The sequence below is a fragment of the Echinops telfairi genome, unplaced genomic scaffold (assembly GCF_000313985.2).
Source record: "Echinops telfairi isolate 266 unplaced genomic scaffold, ASM31398v2 ScPeMD7_7458;HRSCAF=8496, whole genome shotgun sequence".
Classification (NCBI taxonomy): Eukaryota; Metazoa; Chordata; class Mammalia; order Afrosoricida; family Tenrecidae; genus Echinops; species Echinops telfairi.
The window spans coordinates 6034397-6053215 of NW_022111358.1; the positions used below are offsets into that span (position 1 = coordinate 6034397).

An 18819-nucleotide genomic window follows, 5' to 3' on the forward strand; every position below is an offset into this window, starting at 1 on the left:
AACAGGGAAAGGGGGGGGGAGGGGAAGGGGGGGGCACATGCCAACAGGCTCTGAAATCATTTCCTCATCTGCAGCCAGAAAATGAAGCTGCAAGATTTTTAAAAGACAAAAAAACAAAACCTGTGGATCCTGAGGTGACTGGAAATCACCATAGTGTCTGGCTCAAGCGGGGGAGGGTGTGAAGTGGGGCCTCACGCTCCATGCTGGGGTCCTAACCCTTTCTCATGCCCCAGCCCCCGCTGCAGCTCCGGCACCCTGGTTCAGATGCTGGCCAAGGTCACCGTCACAGCCTGGCCCCAGATGATTGTAGACTTCTCACTGGCCACCATTTTATCTTCCTTAAAAGCAAATTTGCTCACAGCCACACACACACACACACACACACACACACACACACACACACACACGCAGGTTAACTACACATTGTCCTCCAGATTAAACTTCCATGCTTACACAGAACCATGAAGATTCCCACGAATGTTCTTTGCTTCGACACCATTCTCCCTGCTCTGCACACAGCCTATGCCTTTAAAAACAGCAAGCCCTGTCCTGTGAGGTTACACGGGGCCTGGAGGCATAGTGGTGACAGTTGGACTGCGATCACAGGGTCTGCAGTTCGAAAGCACCCTTGGCTTCCAGAGAGGAAGACTGGCATCGCTGCTACTCCCGTAGCAGTTACAGTCTGGAAACTCGAGGCAGCTCTACCCCGTCGTGTGGGGTTTCTGTGAGTGGCATGGACTCGGTGGCACTGAGAATGAGTGAGGGATGAGGGCGCATCACTGGCTCCCTTGGACCTCAGGGCCTTTGCATGAGCTCATCCCTCGGGTGTGCCTCTCCGCTTCCTGCCGAGAGAACACTCAGCCCTGGAAGCTTCACCTGGCACTGGTGCTGGTGCGACTGATGGCCTGCGGGCCCGGCAGACCTTAGGTCGGCTTCCACCCGGGGAACCAAGTGCTCAACTCTATATCCTGGAGTTGGGCATTGTGTCCTTAGCATCTCAGCTCCCAGCATGGGGCCCTGCCCAGAACCCCCTGCATACACGTTTTAATGTGAATAGATGTATGGCTTCACCCGGCGGAAGGCACTGTGTCCTTGTGACTTTCTGACCGTAAACACCACCCAATCTACAGACCTGAGCTGAACTAATACTTAGATTCCCCTAGAGGGACTCCCACCAGGAAGGCAATATTGGGAAGGAGGAGGGGGATTTTACACCCAAAGGGTGAGTTGGAACTAGTCATGAAGCCCTGAGAAGTCAGTCAAGGGCAGCAGCTCTCGGAGATAGCGGTGCCTGTGGCACACGTGCGGTGCCCACCCCATTGGCTGTGCTCCAGACTCCAGCCAGGGGAGTACGCATGTGTAATTCTTGCCTGGACACAGAAGGGCAGTCACCAGGACTTCCCAGGATCCCCTAGCTACCATGATTCCCTCTGGGCTCTGGTGGTGCTTTTTGGCCCAAATCATAATGTACACAGAGAGAGAGAGCGAGAGAGAAGAGAAAAGAACTTTTTCAGATGCTGAGCCCCAGAGTCAGAGCCCCCTCACAGGTGACTCTGCAGGGTAAACTTCAGGGGCAGGAAGAGCGGGGCCGGCTCTGGAAGGATCCTCCCCAGCCAGAACGGCGACTCCACAGGATCCTCAAGACCGCAGACCCTGGCGGGTTCAAGCTTCTTGCTGAAGCTTCCAGAGGCCTTGGCTCTGGAATTGGAGCTGTTCCTTGAGGGGCTTGGCAGGCCCTTGACATTCTCCCCGTCGGTGGGAGCCAAGCTGTCCTGTTGGCCCTTGGCAGGCTTGTTTCCCACGCACCAGGTGTTGCTGGAGTACTGGGGAGGGTCAGGAGGAAACGGTTACTTGGCTTCTAGTCTGGGGGCTGGGCCTGTCTGTGGGGACACAGCAGAGGACATGCTACCCCGTAAAGTCTGGGAACCCCGGGAGACTTCCTCAGTGGGCAGAGGACAGGCGTGTCGAGGGTCCCCCTCCACAACGACAATCCGCCACCACCAGGGGCCTCAGTCCCTCCTGTGTCTCTCCGGGATGACCCTTGGGAGATTTTCACTCCCAGCTAATCAAGTCCTGCTTCAGAAAAGCTCTCTCTGCCGTGTACCCTCTGCTCTAAGAAACATCTGGAATGAGTCTCTCTTCCTGCTCCAGCTGCTTTTAGACGTTGAGCAAAACCCGCTTGGATTGTCCCGTTGCATTTTTAAGGGCAATTTAGCAGCAGTGGGCAAACCTCAACCTAGCAATTTCACTCGCAAGCGTCTCTCCCACAGAACGCACAGATGTGTGGGGTAGCAGTGTTTGACACGGAAGGGAAGGTAGTCACGATCGGGAAGCTGCGGGTTGCACAATTGGACTGACTGGCGAGTCCACGTGCCGCGCGCATGTGGGCGCAAATGGGGCGACAGAATCCAGCCGGGAGAAGGAACCGCCGAAACTTCACCACGGACAGCTCTGGCAAACACGACACTCACGAAGTGCCACGGACAAACCAAAGGGGCCACGTTCTACCAGACACCTAACCTCGAGGGCATCCAAAAACCACCCCAGCCCACTGCCGTCGGTGACTTCCGACTCAGGGTGGCACTCTCCAGGGTTTCTGAGACCGTCCATCCTGACAGGGGCAGACGCCTCGTCGCTCTCCCAAGGAGCGGATGCTCGTGAAGAACAAGGGAAGAGGTGCAGGGGCACAGGGGGGGGCGGGGGCGCTAATGTGGGAACTCACTGGGGTACCTGGGCTGGACCCTTGAGCAGCAGGAGGGCGCTGAGGACAAAGAGAAAACCAGTGGGCCCCAAATCGAGTCTGGAGCTTAGTGGAAGGTCAAGTGCTAATGCCAATGTCTTGGTTTGGACAAACGCCTGTCACACTGTAAGGTGCTATGAGGTGGGGGTCCTGGGTGGAAGGTGTTTGGGGGAACTCTCTGGACTTGCGACTCTGCACCTGCTCTGTCCCCCTCAAACGGTTCCAGAATCGAAAGACGTCTGGAGAAGGGTTTAGAGGACACTCTGAATCGGATCCTGGAGATCGACGTTGAAAAGGCAAGTGTGTTTATGCTATTGGGACTTCAGGCTCTTCTGACATTTGTACCTATCTTTGATGGTATTCTAGAAATAATTCCAGGGGAAACCGTCAGGGCCGAGGGGGAGGGGGTGGAGGGAGGTTTCAGGTCAGCGTCTGACCATTGTCTGAGTAGAGAAATAGACTAGTACAGACCCAACCCCCAACCCACCCACCCCCAGGACTTTGAGTGTGGTGCTCCTGGGTAGTGTAGTTCTGCTGTGTCCTGTAGGGTCGCTGTATTGGAATCAACTCCACAGCAAGGGGTTCAGGGTGTGGGTGTCCGTATGTGTTTGGGTCTGTAGGTTGCCTACCTACCTATCTCAATGAAACAGCCGCCCTGCCAGGCAGGCCCAATGCTCGGCAGGGAAGCTGTGGTAAACCAAGCAGCCCCGGGGGTTCTGCCTCCCGGAACTTGCATCCATGGCAGGGGTGGGATGGGAGGGGGGGCCCTCCATCTGAGCCACAAGGAAGTTAGTGCTGGGATTTTATTGTGGCCCTTGGCTTCCATTCACTGAGCCATCCTGCCCCACACCCTGGCCTGAGCCCCGGCCTCCTTACTTACCTGCACCACCTGCGGGCTCACATTGAAGATGTACAGCCAGTCGCAGAAGCGGGGGTAGCTGTTGAGCTCCGGGCTCCTCTTGCCAGGGGGCACGCCCAGCTTGCACTGCCGCTGCTTGCAGGTGTAGCGGACCAGCTTCGCCTGCAGGGAGGACAATGCGGGTTTAGTCAAGGCCTAAACGCTTGGCAGCCCTGAGCCGGCTACCCCGATGCTCTGCCAGAGCCAAGTTCAATGACAGGGGAGGTAGGACCTGCCATTCAGTGTGAAGCAGGATCTGGGAAAGCCATGGGTTGGGGATTGGTCTGGAGAGAGCCTGCAGGGTCACTGTGAGTTGGCATCAACTCACCCAGGCCCCCTTCCCCATGCCAAGGCTGGCTGACACTACCCTCCCTCACAACCATGACCAGCAGAGAATACACAGGCAAGACGGCTCCTCGCAGCAGACACCAGGTTAAACACAGAAGGGCTTCCGGCTTTGAGGGGGTGGAAGGCTTGGCCAACCTCAAGGGCCTGGGAGTTTGGTCGGGTGGGCAACCTGCCACCAGGGATGCCGCCCACTGAGACTCAGACCGCCCGGGTTGGGGGCCAGGGGCTCTGTGACCTTGGGTTAGTTAGATTTAAATACATTTTTCAAAATATTATTTAAAATTGTGATAGAGCAATACAAAGGTGGTTATTGAAGTCAAATAGCACTGGGTTGGATGACATTGATGATTTCAAAGTCATGACAGCTGTCCTGATTATTTGTCCCAATGTCCACAACCATCATAGGGTAGCTGTGAGTCCTCCTAGCGAACAAGTCACTTGCTAAGATGACCATACTTCATTGCTTACATTCAAAACTAGACATAAGCCCACTGCCATCAAATCCTTCCCAATTCACAGCAGCTCTTAGCAGACAGAGTTGAGCAGCTCCACAGGGCTTCCAAGACAGTGTTTCTATTATTTTATTTCATTTTATTTTTGGACAGTGAATCTTTACAGGGGCAGACAGTCTCCACTTGCTCACATGAAAGAGCCGGTCAGCTTGAGTGGCGGGCCTTGCTTCACCCACTGTGCCACAAGGCCTCCTTTCAAACTTGAACCGAAGGCTACATGCCAGCTTTGACTAAGGAAAACAAAGACGTAATCCCCCACCACCACCGCTCCTACCACCCAACTTCACAGACCCCTGCACTCTTATCTGTAGGTCCCAGGTAAGAGAACCCCTGTGGCCTGACCGATGTAAAGACAGACCTAAGACTTAAGAAGCCATCAAAAACACAGCTTCCATAACAGCCTTTCTGAACGTTCCCTCGGAAATGAGTTCAGAAACTTGCCGACAGTGTCAGACCCAGAGTGCGCCTTCTCCAGGGGACTGGTTCTGCGCTCGGTGAGTTCTATGATCATCAGGGGGCTGGGGCTCAGGAGCGAGTAGGGACAACTGCTAGAAAAGGAGCGCTGGGTCCGAACCAAAACAATTCACTGAATGTGCAGTTTGGGTTGTTTGATGGAAGCACTGTCAGGGAGGCCAACCAGTGGTCTTTTCTGCCCGACAGGTACCCAGAGCAGACATTGCTGTGGACATGCTCTCTGCCGAGGCTCATAATGTCAAGCAGACATTGCTAGTGGAGCACACTCTCTGTTGAGGTTTGCAACTTGGCATTGCCACACAAGTGTCTTTGCTGTCCTGTTCTGGAGCTTCAGTCCCTGCAAACAAGCTCACAACTTGATGTTGCTTGTATCACACAAGCCTAAGAAGCAGCCCCCACCCCCCCACCCCACCCCGTCTCTCATTCAGGCTTACCCATTCTAATCCAGCCTTGCAGGTGTGACCAGAAGCAAATTTCAAAGTCCGGACCCTGATTTCCTTTTCAGGATCCCTGGTGGCCTAGTGGATTACACATTGAGTTGCTAGCCTCAAGGTCAGCAGTTCAAAACCACCAGACAGCCCATGAGAGAAAGACAAGGCTTTCTCCTCCAGTACAGAGTTACAGTATCAGAAACCCATATGTTCCACCCTGTCCTATAGGGTTGCTATGAGTCAGAATCAACTTGTAACAGTGAACTGTAGGTTTTCATTGTTTTAATTTTCCTTTCCAGTCTCATCTGCCTTCCACTCCACCCCATCCACCCTCCCTTCCAGGCATACATGCACCTACTTGCTATTCCTCAAATCCTTCCTGTACTTCCCTAGCCCTGGGCCTTGGATCAAGCTGTTTGCTCCCACAAGGTGGCCTCCTTCCACAGGGCCCTTCATCTGAGCAAGACTAGGTGGCATCCAGCCCATATCGACTGCCCGGCCAAAGGAACAGTGCCTAGTCCTGTGCCACTCTCACAATCATTCTTTTCTCTGAGCCCGTTGCTTCAGCCACCGTGTCCGTCCATCTTGTCCAGGGCCTTCCTCATCTTTGCTGCCCTTCCACTTTACCAACATGATGTCCTTCTCCAGGAACTGGTCTCTCCTGACAACACGGCCAAAGTACACGAGAAGTCTCATCATCCTTGCCTCTAAGGAACATTCTGGCTGTACTTCTTCCAAGACGGATCTGTTGTTTTTTTGGTGTCCACCGTCCTTTCAAGACCATGGATGAGTCCAAATACCCCTCTCCTTCCTATTTCCAGGTGTTGGGTATATGGCCGGATCAATACCAGGCTGGCTTCTAGCAGCAAGTGACCTTGAGTCTTCCCCACCCATGCGGAGCTGACCAGAGCTGGCTGAAACAACTAGCAGCAAGTGGTCTTGAATCTCCCACACACACCTGGGGAGCTGACCAGAGTTGGCTAATGGCCAGCTTTGTTCTCGCCCCGCCGTTCTGCACCCGGCACCGGCATGGCCCATTTGGCTCAGTGCCCGCCTTGCTCTCAACCCTCCACTCTGCACCCGGCACGAATACACCCGGATCCAGGAAGACACCTTACATTCCAGAAACCCAGACATACCTGTCCATATAAGCAGCAGCCCTGTAGCCTGCAGCGCGACTCCCCCCGCCCGGACGTTGTGGACTGTGGGACTTCACCCAGGCTGGGGTTTTCTCCCTAATAACGCCTGTTTTTCTAATTCAACTGATTTGGTCTCTGGCGCCTCTCGACTACCTTACATTGGGAATGTGCCTCCATCACAGCCCTGGTCCCTGTTAACAGCTTTGTGCACAGGTCTCCCCAGTAGACGGACGGACCACCAGACTGAAGCACGCACTCTGAAGTGGGGACAGATCTGAGTCTGAATCTAGATTCTACCGCTTGCCGATAAGGAAAGAGGTCTTTCTCTGAGTTCCAATCCTCTCAGCTGTCAAACTAGAATAATGATACTTAGTGCACGGGCCCGCAGGGTAGATTGAATCCCACAAGCGAAAACCCCCAAAGAAGATCGCATCGTCCTCCGCCCATCTCACTCCTGACTGCCCTTCACGTCTGATACTGCACTCGGCACATAATGTGTGCTTAGCATGTGGGGGAGGGCGGGAGGGCAGAGAATATGGGCGTCAGACTCACACGGTAAACCGCTTACTTGGAAACAGTCTCCCCTTTACTCCAAAGGGCTCTCACGGCACAGCTTCCCACAGCAAACAAAGGCAGGGTAACCAGTGAGGCAGGAACAAGTTTGCACTTCAGCACATCAATCACGCTAGCCTGTGCAGCCCCCAACAAGCCAAAGGGTCCAGTCCTTTCCAGGCCCAAGGCTTTCATTCCTTTAAGCAGTTCTCCTGGCCAGGAAGGCTCATCCCAGGGGCCCTTGGGCCCGAGAGCTCAGCTTAGACAATCTTTCCTCCAGGAAGTTGCCCTCAGCCCTCCAACCCCTGTCCCTCAGGGCACCCTGTCCATTACCCCCCAACACACCCACCGTATGTCACAGTTCCTGTTCCACTCCCCACGGCGGGGGGGTGGGCCGGGGCCTGGTTCCTGATGCGTGCAGCCAGCATGGTATCTGGCGTGGATTTGAACCCGATGATGACTGGGCAGGGGACAAGTGATGAGAATCTCAGAGCATCTTGCATTGCTTTTCCCTTTAAAGGGGCTAGAGGTTCCCACAGAAAGCCCAGAGCAGGCCCGATGAAGGTAGGACCGTGCAGAACGAGAGGGGATCTCTGGCTGCACCCTCTTAACCTGGCCACGCGGCCAGCAGGAGCCAGTGGCTCCCAGATCTGGGTGTCTGATACCTCCTGGAGCTCACCACACTCCCAGGGAGAGAGAGACTGGGCGCTGCCATGGGCCAAGCCATTCTCCTGGAGCTACTGAAGCAGCTTCCCGTTCGGCAAAGCTCTTTAGAAAGCTGGGGGCAGGCGTGGAAGCCCGGATGGGCTGCTTTCCTAGAGAGCGACAGCAGAGCCAGCCAGCCTGGACTCGGGGGCCGCCAGGGGCCTTTCCCTGAACCACAACATGACAGCATGCATTTTCTGGAGCAGAAAGGCATCTAGGGTTTTCATGGTGGGACCACCAGCAGCAGGGGCAGGGTCACCGGGACCCTGACCGCAGGGAGGGCCCGAGGCTGGAAAAGAAGCCCACCCTCAACAGTCCTTGCCTCCCTCCGTGAGCGTGTGGCCCACTCCTGCCCGACACCAATCCTCCAGAACTAAACTCACTGCCACCGAGTCGTTATAGAACAGGGCAGAACCACCCCAGCGGGCTTCCGATAGCCGAGCAGCTGGTGGTTTCAAACTCCTGACCTTGCGGCTAGCAGCCCAACGCACCACCACAACACCAGGCCGAGCCTGGTCTCCACCGTCTCCCGGGTTGCACCCATCTTCCCAGGACCATGTGGTGGGAGCCCTGCCGCACGGTTCCTAGTGGGCGAGCACTAGGTGCCCTGGGCTGAAGGACCTAGCTTCCGCACGCCCAGCTCCACATTTAAGGATGTCGGAGGACTTGTTAGATTCCTCCGGCGGGAGATACCTCGATGCTTGCCTTCGCACGAGAAAGAAATTCACGCCGAAGCCTGGTCTCTGATCCAAGTGAGTTTTTATGAAGGATAGAAGTTTCAGGTTTTGCAGTCACTGAACACGGACATGTGTTGACCAGGAGGGAGGGAGGGAGCCCGACCGCAGCACAGCAGCGCAGAAGGCAGAGGGGCAGGGGAAAATTGAGGGCGGTGGTCTCCAGGTTCCCGCTTTTTAGGGCCTTCCGCTGGGAGGCATGGTTGATGGTGCTGGTTGACCCCATTGGCTGAATTAAGCCCACCTGGCCTAGTTTGGAGCCCACCCAGGTGTACAGGCTCAGAGGCCTGAATTGGCATGCTCTTTAGCCTGCATTGGCTTCCAGCCTCCTGTAGGGGGCCCCTAGGCATGGAGAGGAACAGCCCGTCTTGCTACCTAACAGATTTGAGAGCCATGGCTTCAGACTCACCCCCTATAAAATGGGGTCCCCTTCAAAGAGGCTGAGGCCAAGGAAGTTGCTCAATCTGCAGGGGCTTGGGAAGAGGAAGAGCAATGTGGTCCCTCCTCCTCCTCTCCAGATCGCTCCGGCCAAGCAGCTAACTGCGGGAAAGAGCCCGCACACCTTAGACCCTTGGGGGGGGGGGTCACGCCCAAGGGGCTGAAACTGCCAGCCTCATTTTCCCCACCCAGACATGAAGGGTGAGCTGTCTCAGAAGGATGCTGTGACCATGACACGAGAACATACAAGCGCAATACGTTCAAAGTGCCGGAAACAAAGAAACCACTGGTTCACTGGTAGCAGTGGGGTGGTCTCCTCGCCAGGCTAAGCCCCTAGGTTCACTCTAACTACCTCCTGCGCAGAAGAGAGGCTGCAGGCGTCATCAGGGTCCTTGCAGAAATGGGGATCAAGGGGACCCCAGAGCGGGCAGAACTCCCAGGTCAGGTGCAGGCAGTCTTGCTCTTCGCAGTAGTTACAATGTATACAGTGGCTGTGGCGTGGCAGGCGTCAGTGTGTAAAGCCACTGGATACACCAAAGCACTCAGAGGTCCGTGGGAGAACACAGGGTTAGGTTCCTGGGAGCTTCTGGTCACAGCCTTCTGGTCAACCCACTCAACACACAGTTTTGCTTTATGTGCGTTTCAGTTTAAAGACGCCTTGTTGCATATGTATTGTTGATACATATTAACCACCAGTTCTCTAACACTTGCCTGAATGAAGCATTCTCCCCCACCCCCACCCCGACCCCAGGCACTGACAGCCTTCTTGCCCTTAGGCACACTTCACAGCACACCCACTGGGAGGAGGGGAGAAGAGAGGTGGAGTCATTTTAATCTATGAAATCACCCACCCAAAATCTCCACCAAAGTGAGGACAAACATCCCAGGGCTCTCAGGAGATGCCCCACCCCGACCCGACCTGCCGGCCATTGTATAAATGAATGTGAGAGCTGAAATGAGCTGGGGGTGGGGGTGGGGGGCGCTCAGCCGGCTCGAGCGTGTGCATCTGGAAAGGTGCTGAGCACCGATAAATCCTGGCGAGCAGGTGCAATGGCATCCGCGAGTAAATAAAGCGGATCCGCTGTAATGACTTTAAAGGCAGGAAAACCCAGTTCTGGGCTCACCAGGGGACCCCTGGGAGCCTGCGCGCTCTCCCGCAGCAATTCCTGGACACAGAGGAAGGCCTGGGCCTGTCCTCCAGTATCCCGCTCAGCCCCAGCAGGGGCTGCTCTCCCTGGCTGCTCCTGCTGGCGCCCACACAGAGGCTGCCCTCAATGCCAGGGGGAGAGGCTTGTCAGATGTCCTCCTGGGAGACGCGACAGCACGCACAGCAGACCCGGCCAGCCCTGACTGAAGCCTGGACCTCGCACACACACGTACACACGCACAGACACGTCCACAGAGAAAGGAAGAAGATTCCGGAACAGTAACAAATGCCAGGCACGTGGAAGGCCTTCCAGAGGTGTGCCCGCACCTGCTCCCGGGGACGGTTTCCTCCTGGCAGACGGCTTCCTTCCCACTCCGTCTTAATCCACCTCCCCTGAGCTGGCCGGTCCCACGGGTCCCAGGCCCACCCTCGACAGTCAGCCCAAAGATTCGCAGGCAGGCTGAGGCTGGTGTCACCGGCAATCACAGAGCAGCCTGACCTGGGGTGCGAGGCTCCCGGGAGAGGCCACAGAATCAGTGATAGCTTGGAGGCCGCCTCTACAGAGCAGAGCCGGGACAGTGGCTGGTCCTGCCCGCAGAGACCAGGGTAACGCCGGCCAAAATGATGACGGAGTGCCTGGACGGGGTCCAGCCATTGTCCAGCCTGCCTGGGTGGTATGCTGGTAATGGCCAGGGGGCGCATTCCACCAGGGGCACGTGTGACCAGGCCACTTGTTTACCTCTGGCACCTGTTCTGACTGGCTGGGCACCATGCCCACCATTAGTTAACTGTTGGGTACTCCTAGCAGGAAGCCCAGGCTCAGGGGCCAGGTAAATTCACCCCTGGCACTACCATAGCTATGTAAGGGATTAGTGACGTCACCTCAGTATCCCCATCCAAAACATGGATAAAGTACTGAGAAGTCACGTGAGATGTCTGCATGCGTGCAGAGGGCTTAATCCAAGGGCCAGAAGCAGGTCAAGACACAAAAACCAAACACTTTGCCTTCAGGCCGACTTTGACCGCTAATGCCCCCACAGGACCAAGTAGAGGTGTCCAGAGGGTGTTCAAGGCTGTAACTTTGTATGAACAGCTTGCCACATCTTTGGGTCGCAGAGTGGCTGGTGAAATTGAATCACCCACCTTTGGTTCAGCATCCAACAGGTGAACCTTGGTGCCACCAGGGATCCACAGAAGACATATATTACTGGATACAAAGGTTCTGGTAAGTATTCCTCCTGCTCCACCTGCAAGAGCAGCCCTGGCGAGGAGAGCACGGAAGGCTTTTTGGCCACTGCCATCGAGGACAGCCTCTATCCCTGGACGTGCGATCCGGAGTCCAGGCAGCAGCAGGGACAGTAAGTCCCAGGTAGCCCCGGGGGAGTCTCCAAAGCTGCAAAGGCGCCTCCAGCAGGGACATCACTCCCTAAACCAGTGGTTCTCAACCTGTGGTCGCAACCCCTTTGGGGGTTGAACGACTGGTTCACAGGGGTTGCCTGATTCATAACAGTAGCAAAATGACAGTGATGAAGTAGCAACGAAAATGATGTTATGATTGGGGGTCACCACAACATGAGGAACTCTATTACAGGGTCGCGGCATGAGGAAGGTGGAGAACCACTGCCCTGGACGACTCAGCCCCGTGAGACGCACTGCACTGGAGACCCTTCCGATGCTGCTGTGGCACTCTGAACCCAACACCGGGCAGAGGAACGCAGAGCCGTGCCCACGCTGGGCAGCCTGAAAGCTACAACCCAGTGCCTTGACGTCAGCCACAGCAAAAGGGCAAGTCATTGTCCAATGTGAAAGGCACAAATTGATCATCAAGGTACACATGTGAAGTCCTAGAGACTTACTACCACCAGCACCACCACTACAGCCACCTCCACCACTTTTACCTCCACCTTCTCTCCACCAGCACCTCCATCAACACCACCTCCACATCCACCACCAGCACTTCTACCACTACCCACCAAAACCACAGACTAGTTGTCAATAGGCCTGTTCTGAATCATGTCAAGTGCGCGCGAGTGGGTAGCGACGGGGGAGGTGAGACTGTGCTCCGTAGGGTTGGCCACGGTCAATCTTTCAGACGTAGATCACCAAGCCTTTCATCCAAGGCACCTCAGGGAGGGCTCAAACTTCCCATCTATTTTTTGCAGTTTTTGTAAGTAGCCAAGCGCTGAATCCTTTGTTCCACCCAGGAACCCCAAGAGGTTGAAAAGCATGTTTTATTACAAGAGCGGAAAAGGAGGCCCCAAGAGCTGTGTAATAAGGGAGTTCAATGCCCATCTTCAGACCCCAGTCTGATGCTGTTTGTGTGCCATGCCGCTCCCCAACAGTGATCCCTCCTGTCCACTGCCAGAGACCTCCACGCACTCTTCAAGCTGCTGCCTCCACTCCGATTGGACAATAGCCTGCCCTGCGGGTGAGACCCCACCCTGACACCCACAGCCAATGGTTCTGGACCAAAATGAACAAACCAAAATTAACCACCACCCTGCCCAGTACCTGGGGCCCAGCCCTATCTCAGCAGTCCCAACATGCTCTGCAGCCCCTCTGAGACTGACTGATCACTCCATCTGTCATCGCCTCCTAGTGTTTAGACTTGCTTCCAGCTCATCGACGGCTTCTGCACAGGCAGCAGGGGCAGCCAGCCTTGGCGGTGCCAGGTGCCAGGTCCCTCCCCTGTACACCTATCCTGAAGCCCAAGTGACCGAAGCTCTCGTGACTGACTCCAGCTGTCCTCCCACAGGTCTCTGGAGCTCCCAAGAAGAGACGGGAAGGCTGCCAGCCCTCCTGCCTAAGCCTAAGACCCTCCCCACCCTCTCGCCAAGGCTGGTGCTTCCAGGGACTCCCTGCCAACCCAGCCAGCTAGGCGATCTGGTCCGGCTGCCACGGCCAACTTGCTGTAAAATAACTCTGAGAACATAAGGTGGCCTTTTGGAGGTTTTGACGCAGCTGACACCTCCACACACAGGCAAGGCCGACCGCAGCACTCTGCTCGGTGAGTGCTAGCTAGACGGAGCCACGGGCTCCCCGCACATCACCAAGCCCTCGCAGCTCCCTCAGGGGCATCCAGTGAGGGGGGGGGGGGGGCAAGACAAAGAAAATGCAGTGACCTTGATTCCCAAGCTGGGCATTTCGCAACTGGCCACCCTTCACCCAACTCCATCCCCAACCCGTTCTCCCAGGGCAGCTGCCAGGCCAGGCGGGGACATTTGTGCGGGCCATCTCCCTGCCAAGCCTCCCAACAGCGATCCTGCCCTGACGTCATACTCGGAGTCGAGGAACTTCAAACACAAACAAGTCAGTCTGCCCCTGAACCACAAGTGGACACATTCCCAAGGGGATGGGGTTGAGCTCGGCCACAGCTGGGAACTTGGGTGATCTGCCCTGCTCTCGGGGCTGCAAATTCCAGGGGCCTGGCAGCAGGCTACAGGTTCAAATCCTGGCTGAGGCCAATAGTGGGGGAGGCGGGGGTCACTCCTGGCCTGTGGGTGCAGGGAGTGCCCACCGGGCTGGCACAAACCCTGCCTAGAAGCATGGAACTAGTTAAGTTCTCGCGTGCAATTAGCACCCTGCTAGAGAATGGCAAGATTGCCTGTGATGGCTACTGAGAACGAGAAGTCAGGGGACGGAGAGACGGGCGTGGGCTAGAAGCACTCAGGATCCTTGCTGGCAAGTGGGGAGCTAAAGTTGGGCCAGGGTGGATCGTAGAGGGCCTGCTTGGTCATCCATCTCCCCAAGACTCATCAGGAACAATGGTCAAGATAAAGGCCCTACTCTGACCCAGCTCCCATTTGAGGAGGGAGTGGATGCCCTTCGAAAAGGAATTTTCCCCCTGGAAAGCCTGTCCCTCCTGCTTCCATTGACACACTGGGTGCTCGTTGTCCCAGAGTCCATCCCAGTTCCTAGTGACCCCGGGTGCCCAGCACTGCTCTGCAGGATCTCCAAGGCTGTGTGACCTTATGGCGGCAGGTCCCTTGGTCTCCCTCCAGACACCACCTCTGGGTGGGGATTAGAATCACCCTCTTTCAGCTATGAGCGCTTAACCATCTGTGCTACCCAAGGACTCCCACTCAACACTGCACGCCCCCAGTGTCCTACAGTTCTTAGCACCAAGCAGTCCTTAGGACTATGGGGCAAACTGGACTGAATCATGCGAAAGCAAGACACCTGCCCCGAGACACTTTCATCCTTTGAAGTGACTGCAAATGGGAAGACGACCCTCTGCCCACCATTCATCCCTTTGTTCATTCCTTCAGTCGGTCAGTCAGCTTCTTCCTGATGTCAGGTGCTGGCTGAGCTGCTGGAGACAAGTCAGAAGCAACACAGTCCATGTGCTTGCGGCGCTCACACATGGGCAACGTGTCTGGTGACAGGTGTCCAGAGACAGATCTGAAAGGCGGTGGCGGAGGTAAGGGAGAGGGAAGGCAGGTGACGCTCCCTGCCCGAGCGTCCATGACACCAGCCACCATGCTCACGCACTGAGCCAGGTGTTGGGAGTTACAGGTGTGGCGTTGATGTTCACCCACAAGCCAGGTCCTTGATCAGTACAGCCTGGTTCAAACACTCCCAGGCTGCTGTGTCCACAGAGCAAGCCATCAGCCAGCCCACCTCTCAATGCTAAGGAGTAGCCCCAGAGAATTCCTGGCACCAGACACTGGAAGGGTCCCTAGATATGTATTCATAGGAGGCTGGGGGGAAAGGCAGAAGGTCAGGAGCAGGTCAGTGTCCAGCTATCAAAGGTCAACCAATAAGATGGTGAATTTCCACGGAATGTCCACAGACCGAAGAGCAGCCACCTCTCGCATGTGGGGCGAGGCACTGTTCAAGGTCTACCTCACTCCTGACCTTCCTCTTTGATCTCAGAACCCAGCGCTTTGTGGCCAGGGTGAGTCCGGGGTTCTAACGCCTGTCTTCGCATTACAACCACAGGAGCCTGAGATCCCAAGTGGGTGGATCTGGGCGGTATCTCAGCATGGACATCACGGTCATCTCCTCCCCCTACTCCCAGCTTCCTTTGCGGCTAGCTACCTGTGGCAGCTGGAGCCAATGAGGCACAAAGGCATGTCTGCTGGGGAACTGCCAGGCAAGCATTTGCTTTCTTTATGAGACCATCTGATACCACCCAACACCTTTCTGCTAACATTAAGCCTCCATGCCCTCCTCTCAGAAGGCTAATGGTTTAGGGCATTTCCGTTGGCTTCCATGAGACCTATACCAATTCCAACCCAGTATGCCCTTCCAGTTCCTTGGGACAAAGCATTCCTCTGTAAGCCCTTCCAAATTTCAAAGAGCAGTCCTTCGTTTTTCAGAAGTTCAATCTCTTATCTTTTTTTCCCTTTGGGCTTACTTTTTCATTAGTGTTTGAGAAATCTTTCCCAAGTCCCAGTCATAAAGATGGTCTCCCTCTAAAAGGTTTGTAGTTTTATCTTCTGGGGTTTGGTCTATGATCTATTTTGAGTTTTGTGGGGGGGGAGGGTTGACTATTAAGATTATTTACTTACCTTCAGTGCTTTCAGTTTTGTCTTGGTTTTTAATCGGGGTTTCCTATGTTCCAGGCACGGTGCTGTGTGCTTTGTGTGTGTCATCAAATACGTTGATACATTGACAGAGGAACATATCAATCCCCTACACTTGAAAAGGAGCTAAAGGTTCTACAATCAGTGTGTACGGGACCATCAAGCCCGTTTTGAGGTCCTGGGGTACAGCAGACGTTTAATCGGATGAACAGGTCCAGAGATACGGAATCCTTGCTCTTTGCACCGGTCTGATTGCATGGGGGCCGAGTCCTTGGGGACACATCCCCTCATGCCAAGGCCCAGAGAAACAAATTGACCTGATTTCCAAGGGTGCACCCAGCGGGGGTGGGGTGAAGTGGGGCGTGTTGCATCTGCTAGAGAGAAGGAAGAGGTGGAAGAGAGTCCCTCCCCTGAGCAGTGGGTGAGAGTTGTTCTCACCCACTTGCCGGTCAGAGGCTGTTCCAAGTGGACTAAAGATGACCACACTTATCCTCCCAGCTAAACAAGACAAAACTCACTGCCAGCGGGTCGATTCTGACTCACAGTGACCCCACCGAGCAGAGCAGAACTGCCCCTGTGGGTTTCTGAAACTGACTCTTTGTGGAAGTAGAAGCCCCTCTTTCTCCCTTGGAGCAGCTTGGGGATCCAAACTGCTGACCTTGCACTTAGAGGCACATGGGCTCCCTAAGTCATCAGACCTCCAGCTCGGGGTCTAGGTTCCCTGTCGCGGACCTGGGGCTGGCTTTGGCCGACAGAGCACAGTGGACGAGACGAGCCACCAGATGCAGGCTTAGTTTCTTAGAGCCCCAAAGACGCTCTGATCGGGGCGCCATGTTGACGAGAAGTGGTTGGCTGAGCCCCCTGCCAGCTGTCCCAGCCAAGGCTGTGTGAATAGAGCCTTGTGGGGTCATCCGACCACGGCGCAAGAAGCACGTCACGCTGCTGTTTCAGCGGGTACGTGTGCACGCTGTGGCAGCCCAAAGGAACTGTCCAGATGGTGGGAACCTAGGAGGCATCACAGAGGGGTTCCGGGTTCAGCGGGTTGGGGTGGAGGTGGGGCCCGGCACACAGAGGGTGGGGACAGGAAAGGCTTCCCCCCACCCCCCACCAGAAGACACAGCGTGAGCAAAGGCTGGGATCAGGAAAGACTTGTCTCTCTTGAAAGGACTTGTGAGCAGCGGGCGCAGAGGAGAGCAGGCCAGCAAGGGGCAAAGGACATCTGGAGAAGGTCCCTGAAGGCCACACTGAGGCAGCTGCACTTAATATTGCAGGCCTGCAGGGGCGGGGAGGGGGGGAGGCATGAAGGAAGCAACATGCGAAGGAGGCTTTGCATTTTTGAATGATCATTGTTCAGGAAACCATGTGGAAGCCAGATTGAAGTGGGCGCAGAAAAACCAGAGACAGGGAAATCAACTGAGAAGCCACGGCAATTGAGCACATGATGAAAACACAAGGTAATTAGTTAGCGGTAGTGTGGGGGTCGAAAGGAAGGAACAGATTCGAGAGATGTTTCATTGGCGTTTTTTGCTGTAAAGACAAGACTTCCCTTCTTGCTTCTCCGGGGAATATTTGGCATACCAGCACCCTGGAATGCAGGAAGCCAAGAGCTGAGTTGCTCCTGCGAAGGAGCCAACCGCGCCGAACCCCCTATGTGGGGAGAGAGGGCAAGTGTGGAGAGGAGCCTGCCACAAGAGTCAGAGGCCTTCAGCGAAGCTCTAAGCTGGCAATGGCACCCAGCCCACAGGCAGCTCCCAGCCTGGGCAGCCCCCCACTTCTGAACTCTGCCTTTCTCCAGCTCCCCAGCCAAGCCCATGGTCACTGAGTTCCTTCCGACTCACAGTGGCCCACTAGGACAGAGTAGATCTGCTCCATGGCTTTCCATGACTCTATCTTTACGGGAGCAGGTAGTCTCATCTTTCTCTTGAAGAGCAGCCGGTAGGTTGGAACCAGCAACCTTGAAGATAGCAACTATAACTAGGCTGCCCGAGCTCCTCCCATTGCCCCAAGCAGAGGGAAACTGCACTAGTCTCATTTGATCTTCTCCAGGAGCCTGTTGGGGTGGCTTTCATCAGAGAGGTTAGGTGACGTGCCCAAGGCCACATAACTTCCTGGTTATTGTGAGCCCTGGTAGCAGTGATTATCCTCAGTTTGAAACCACCAGCCGCTCCACAGGAGAAAGATGGTACTTTTTACTCCCATAAATAATTAGTCTCGGAAACTCACAGGAGTAGTTCTACCTTGTCCTATACGGCCACTATGAGGCTGCTTGGAAACTCGCCAGGGCAGTGCTACCCTTTCCTCCAGGGTCATTGTCCTGCGGGCTTGGCATCGATTTGATGCCCGGGAGTTTGAGTTTGGTTCGGTAAGCCTGGCTGCTAATGGAAAGGCTGGCGGCTCTGCTGGAGAAAGACCTGGTGATCTCTTCCTGGGAAGATTACAGACCTGAATGCCCTGTAGGGTGACCTGGGGTCTCTACTTGTCGAAAACCAACTCCCCAGCAGCCATGGTCATCGTCAGTTTCACAGAGCAGAGGGCAGGCCTCTCTCTTCAGAGCATACGCCCAATCCACGGGGAGGATGGACGACCATCATGGCTTTGCAGTTGGGAGATTAGACCCACCCAGGAGGAGACACCCCTGACGTCTCTTCAGTAAGGAGGCGGAGAGGCTCAGACAGCTCAAAAGAGACATGGATGTTTCTTTTCATAAGCAAAAGGCCAGGGCCATTGGAGTCCCCACAGCCCTCTCCATTCCAAACCCAAATGTCAGAGACCTCTGTGTCCAGGCAGAGGAAGAGAAGGAAACATGGAGCATAGGTGACGTGAAAACAAAACTGCTCTAGGACCTAGGAAAGAGTGAGGCCACCACTCCAACAAGCACCGAGAGATGTTTCATTCACGTTTTTGCTGTAAAGACAAGGGCCACCTTGGTGGCCCCAAAGGTGTCATCCAGGCTGTCTCCCCCAAATCGACAGGGGTCTTCCATGGGGCCCCACCTCGGTCATCAGTGGGGAAAGAGAAAGGGCTGCATCCCAGGGCGCTGGCCCCGGGAGGGACAGCCCTGCACTCAAGGTCTGGAATTCAATGGGCTTGTGTCCAAACCACAGACCTGCACCAGATACACGGGCTTGTGACTCAGCTTCTCTGCACCTCCATTTCCCTGTCTGTGACACAGG

The 18819-nt window shown here is 55.4% G+C and overlaps 1 protein-coding gene across 8 annotated transcripts in view; it reads right to left on the reverse strand.

Moving 5' to 3' along the window:
- The window catches only part of KSR1 (kinase suppressor of ras 1), a 169144-nt gene that overhangs the window by 73151 nt on the left and 77174 nt on the right, over positions 1 to 18819 (reverse strand). For all 8 annotated transcript variants that reach the window (XM_045299634.1, XM_045299632.1, XM_045299633.1 and 5 more), the window contains exon 2: positions 3621 to 3761. In XM_045299634.1, coding sequence (XP_045155569.1) covers positions 3621 to 3761 — 141 coding nt within the window. The remainder of the gene's footprint in view (positions 1 to 3620; positions 3762 to 18819) is intronic.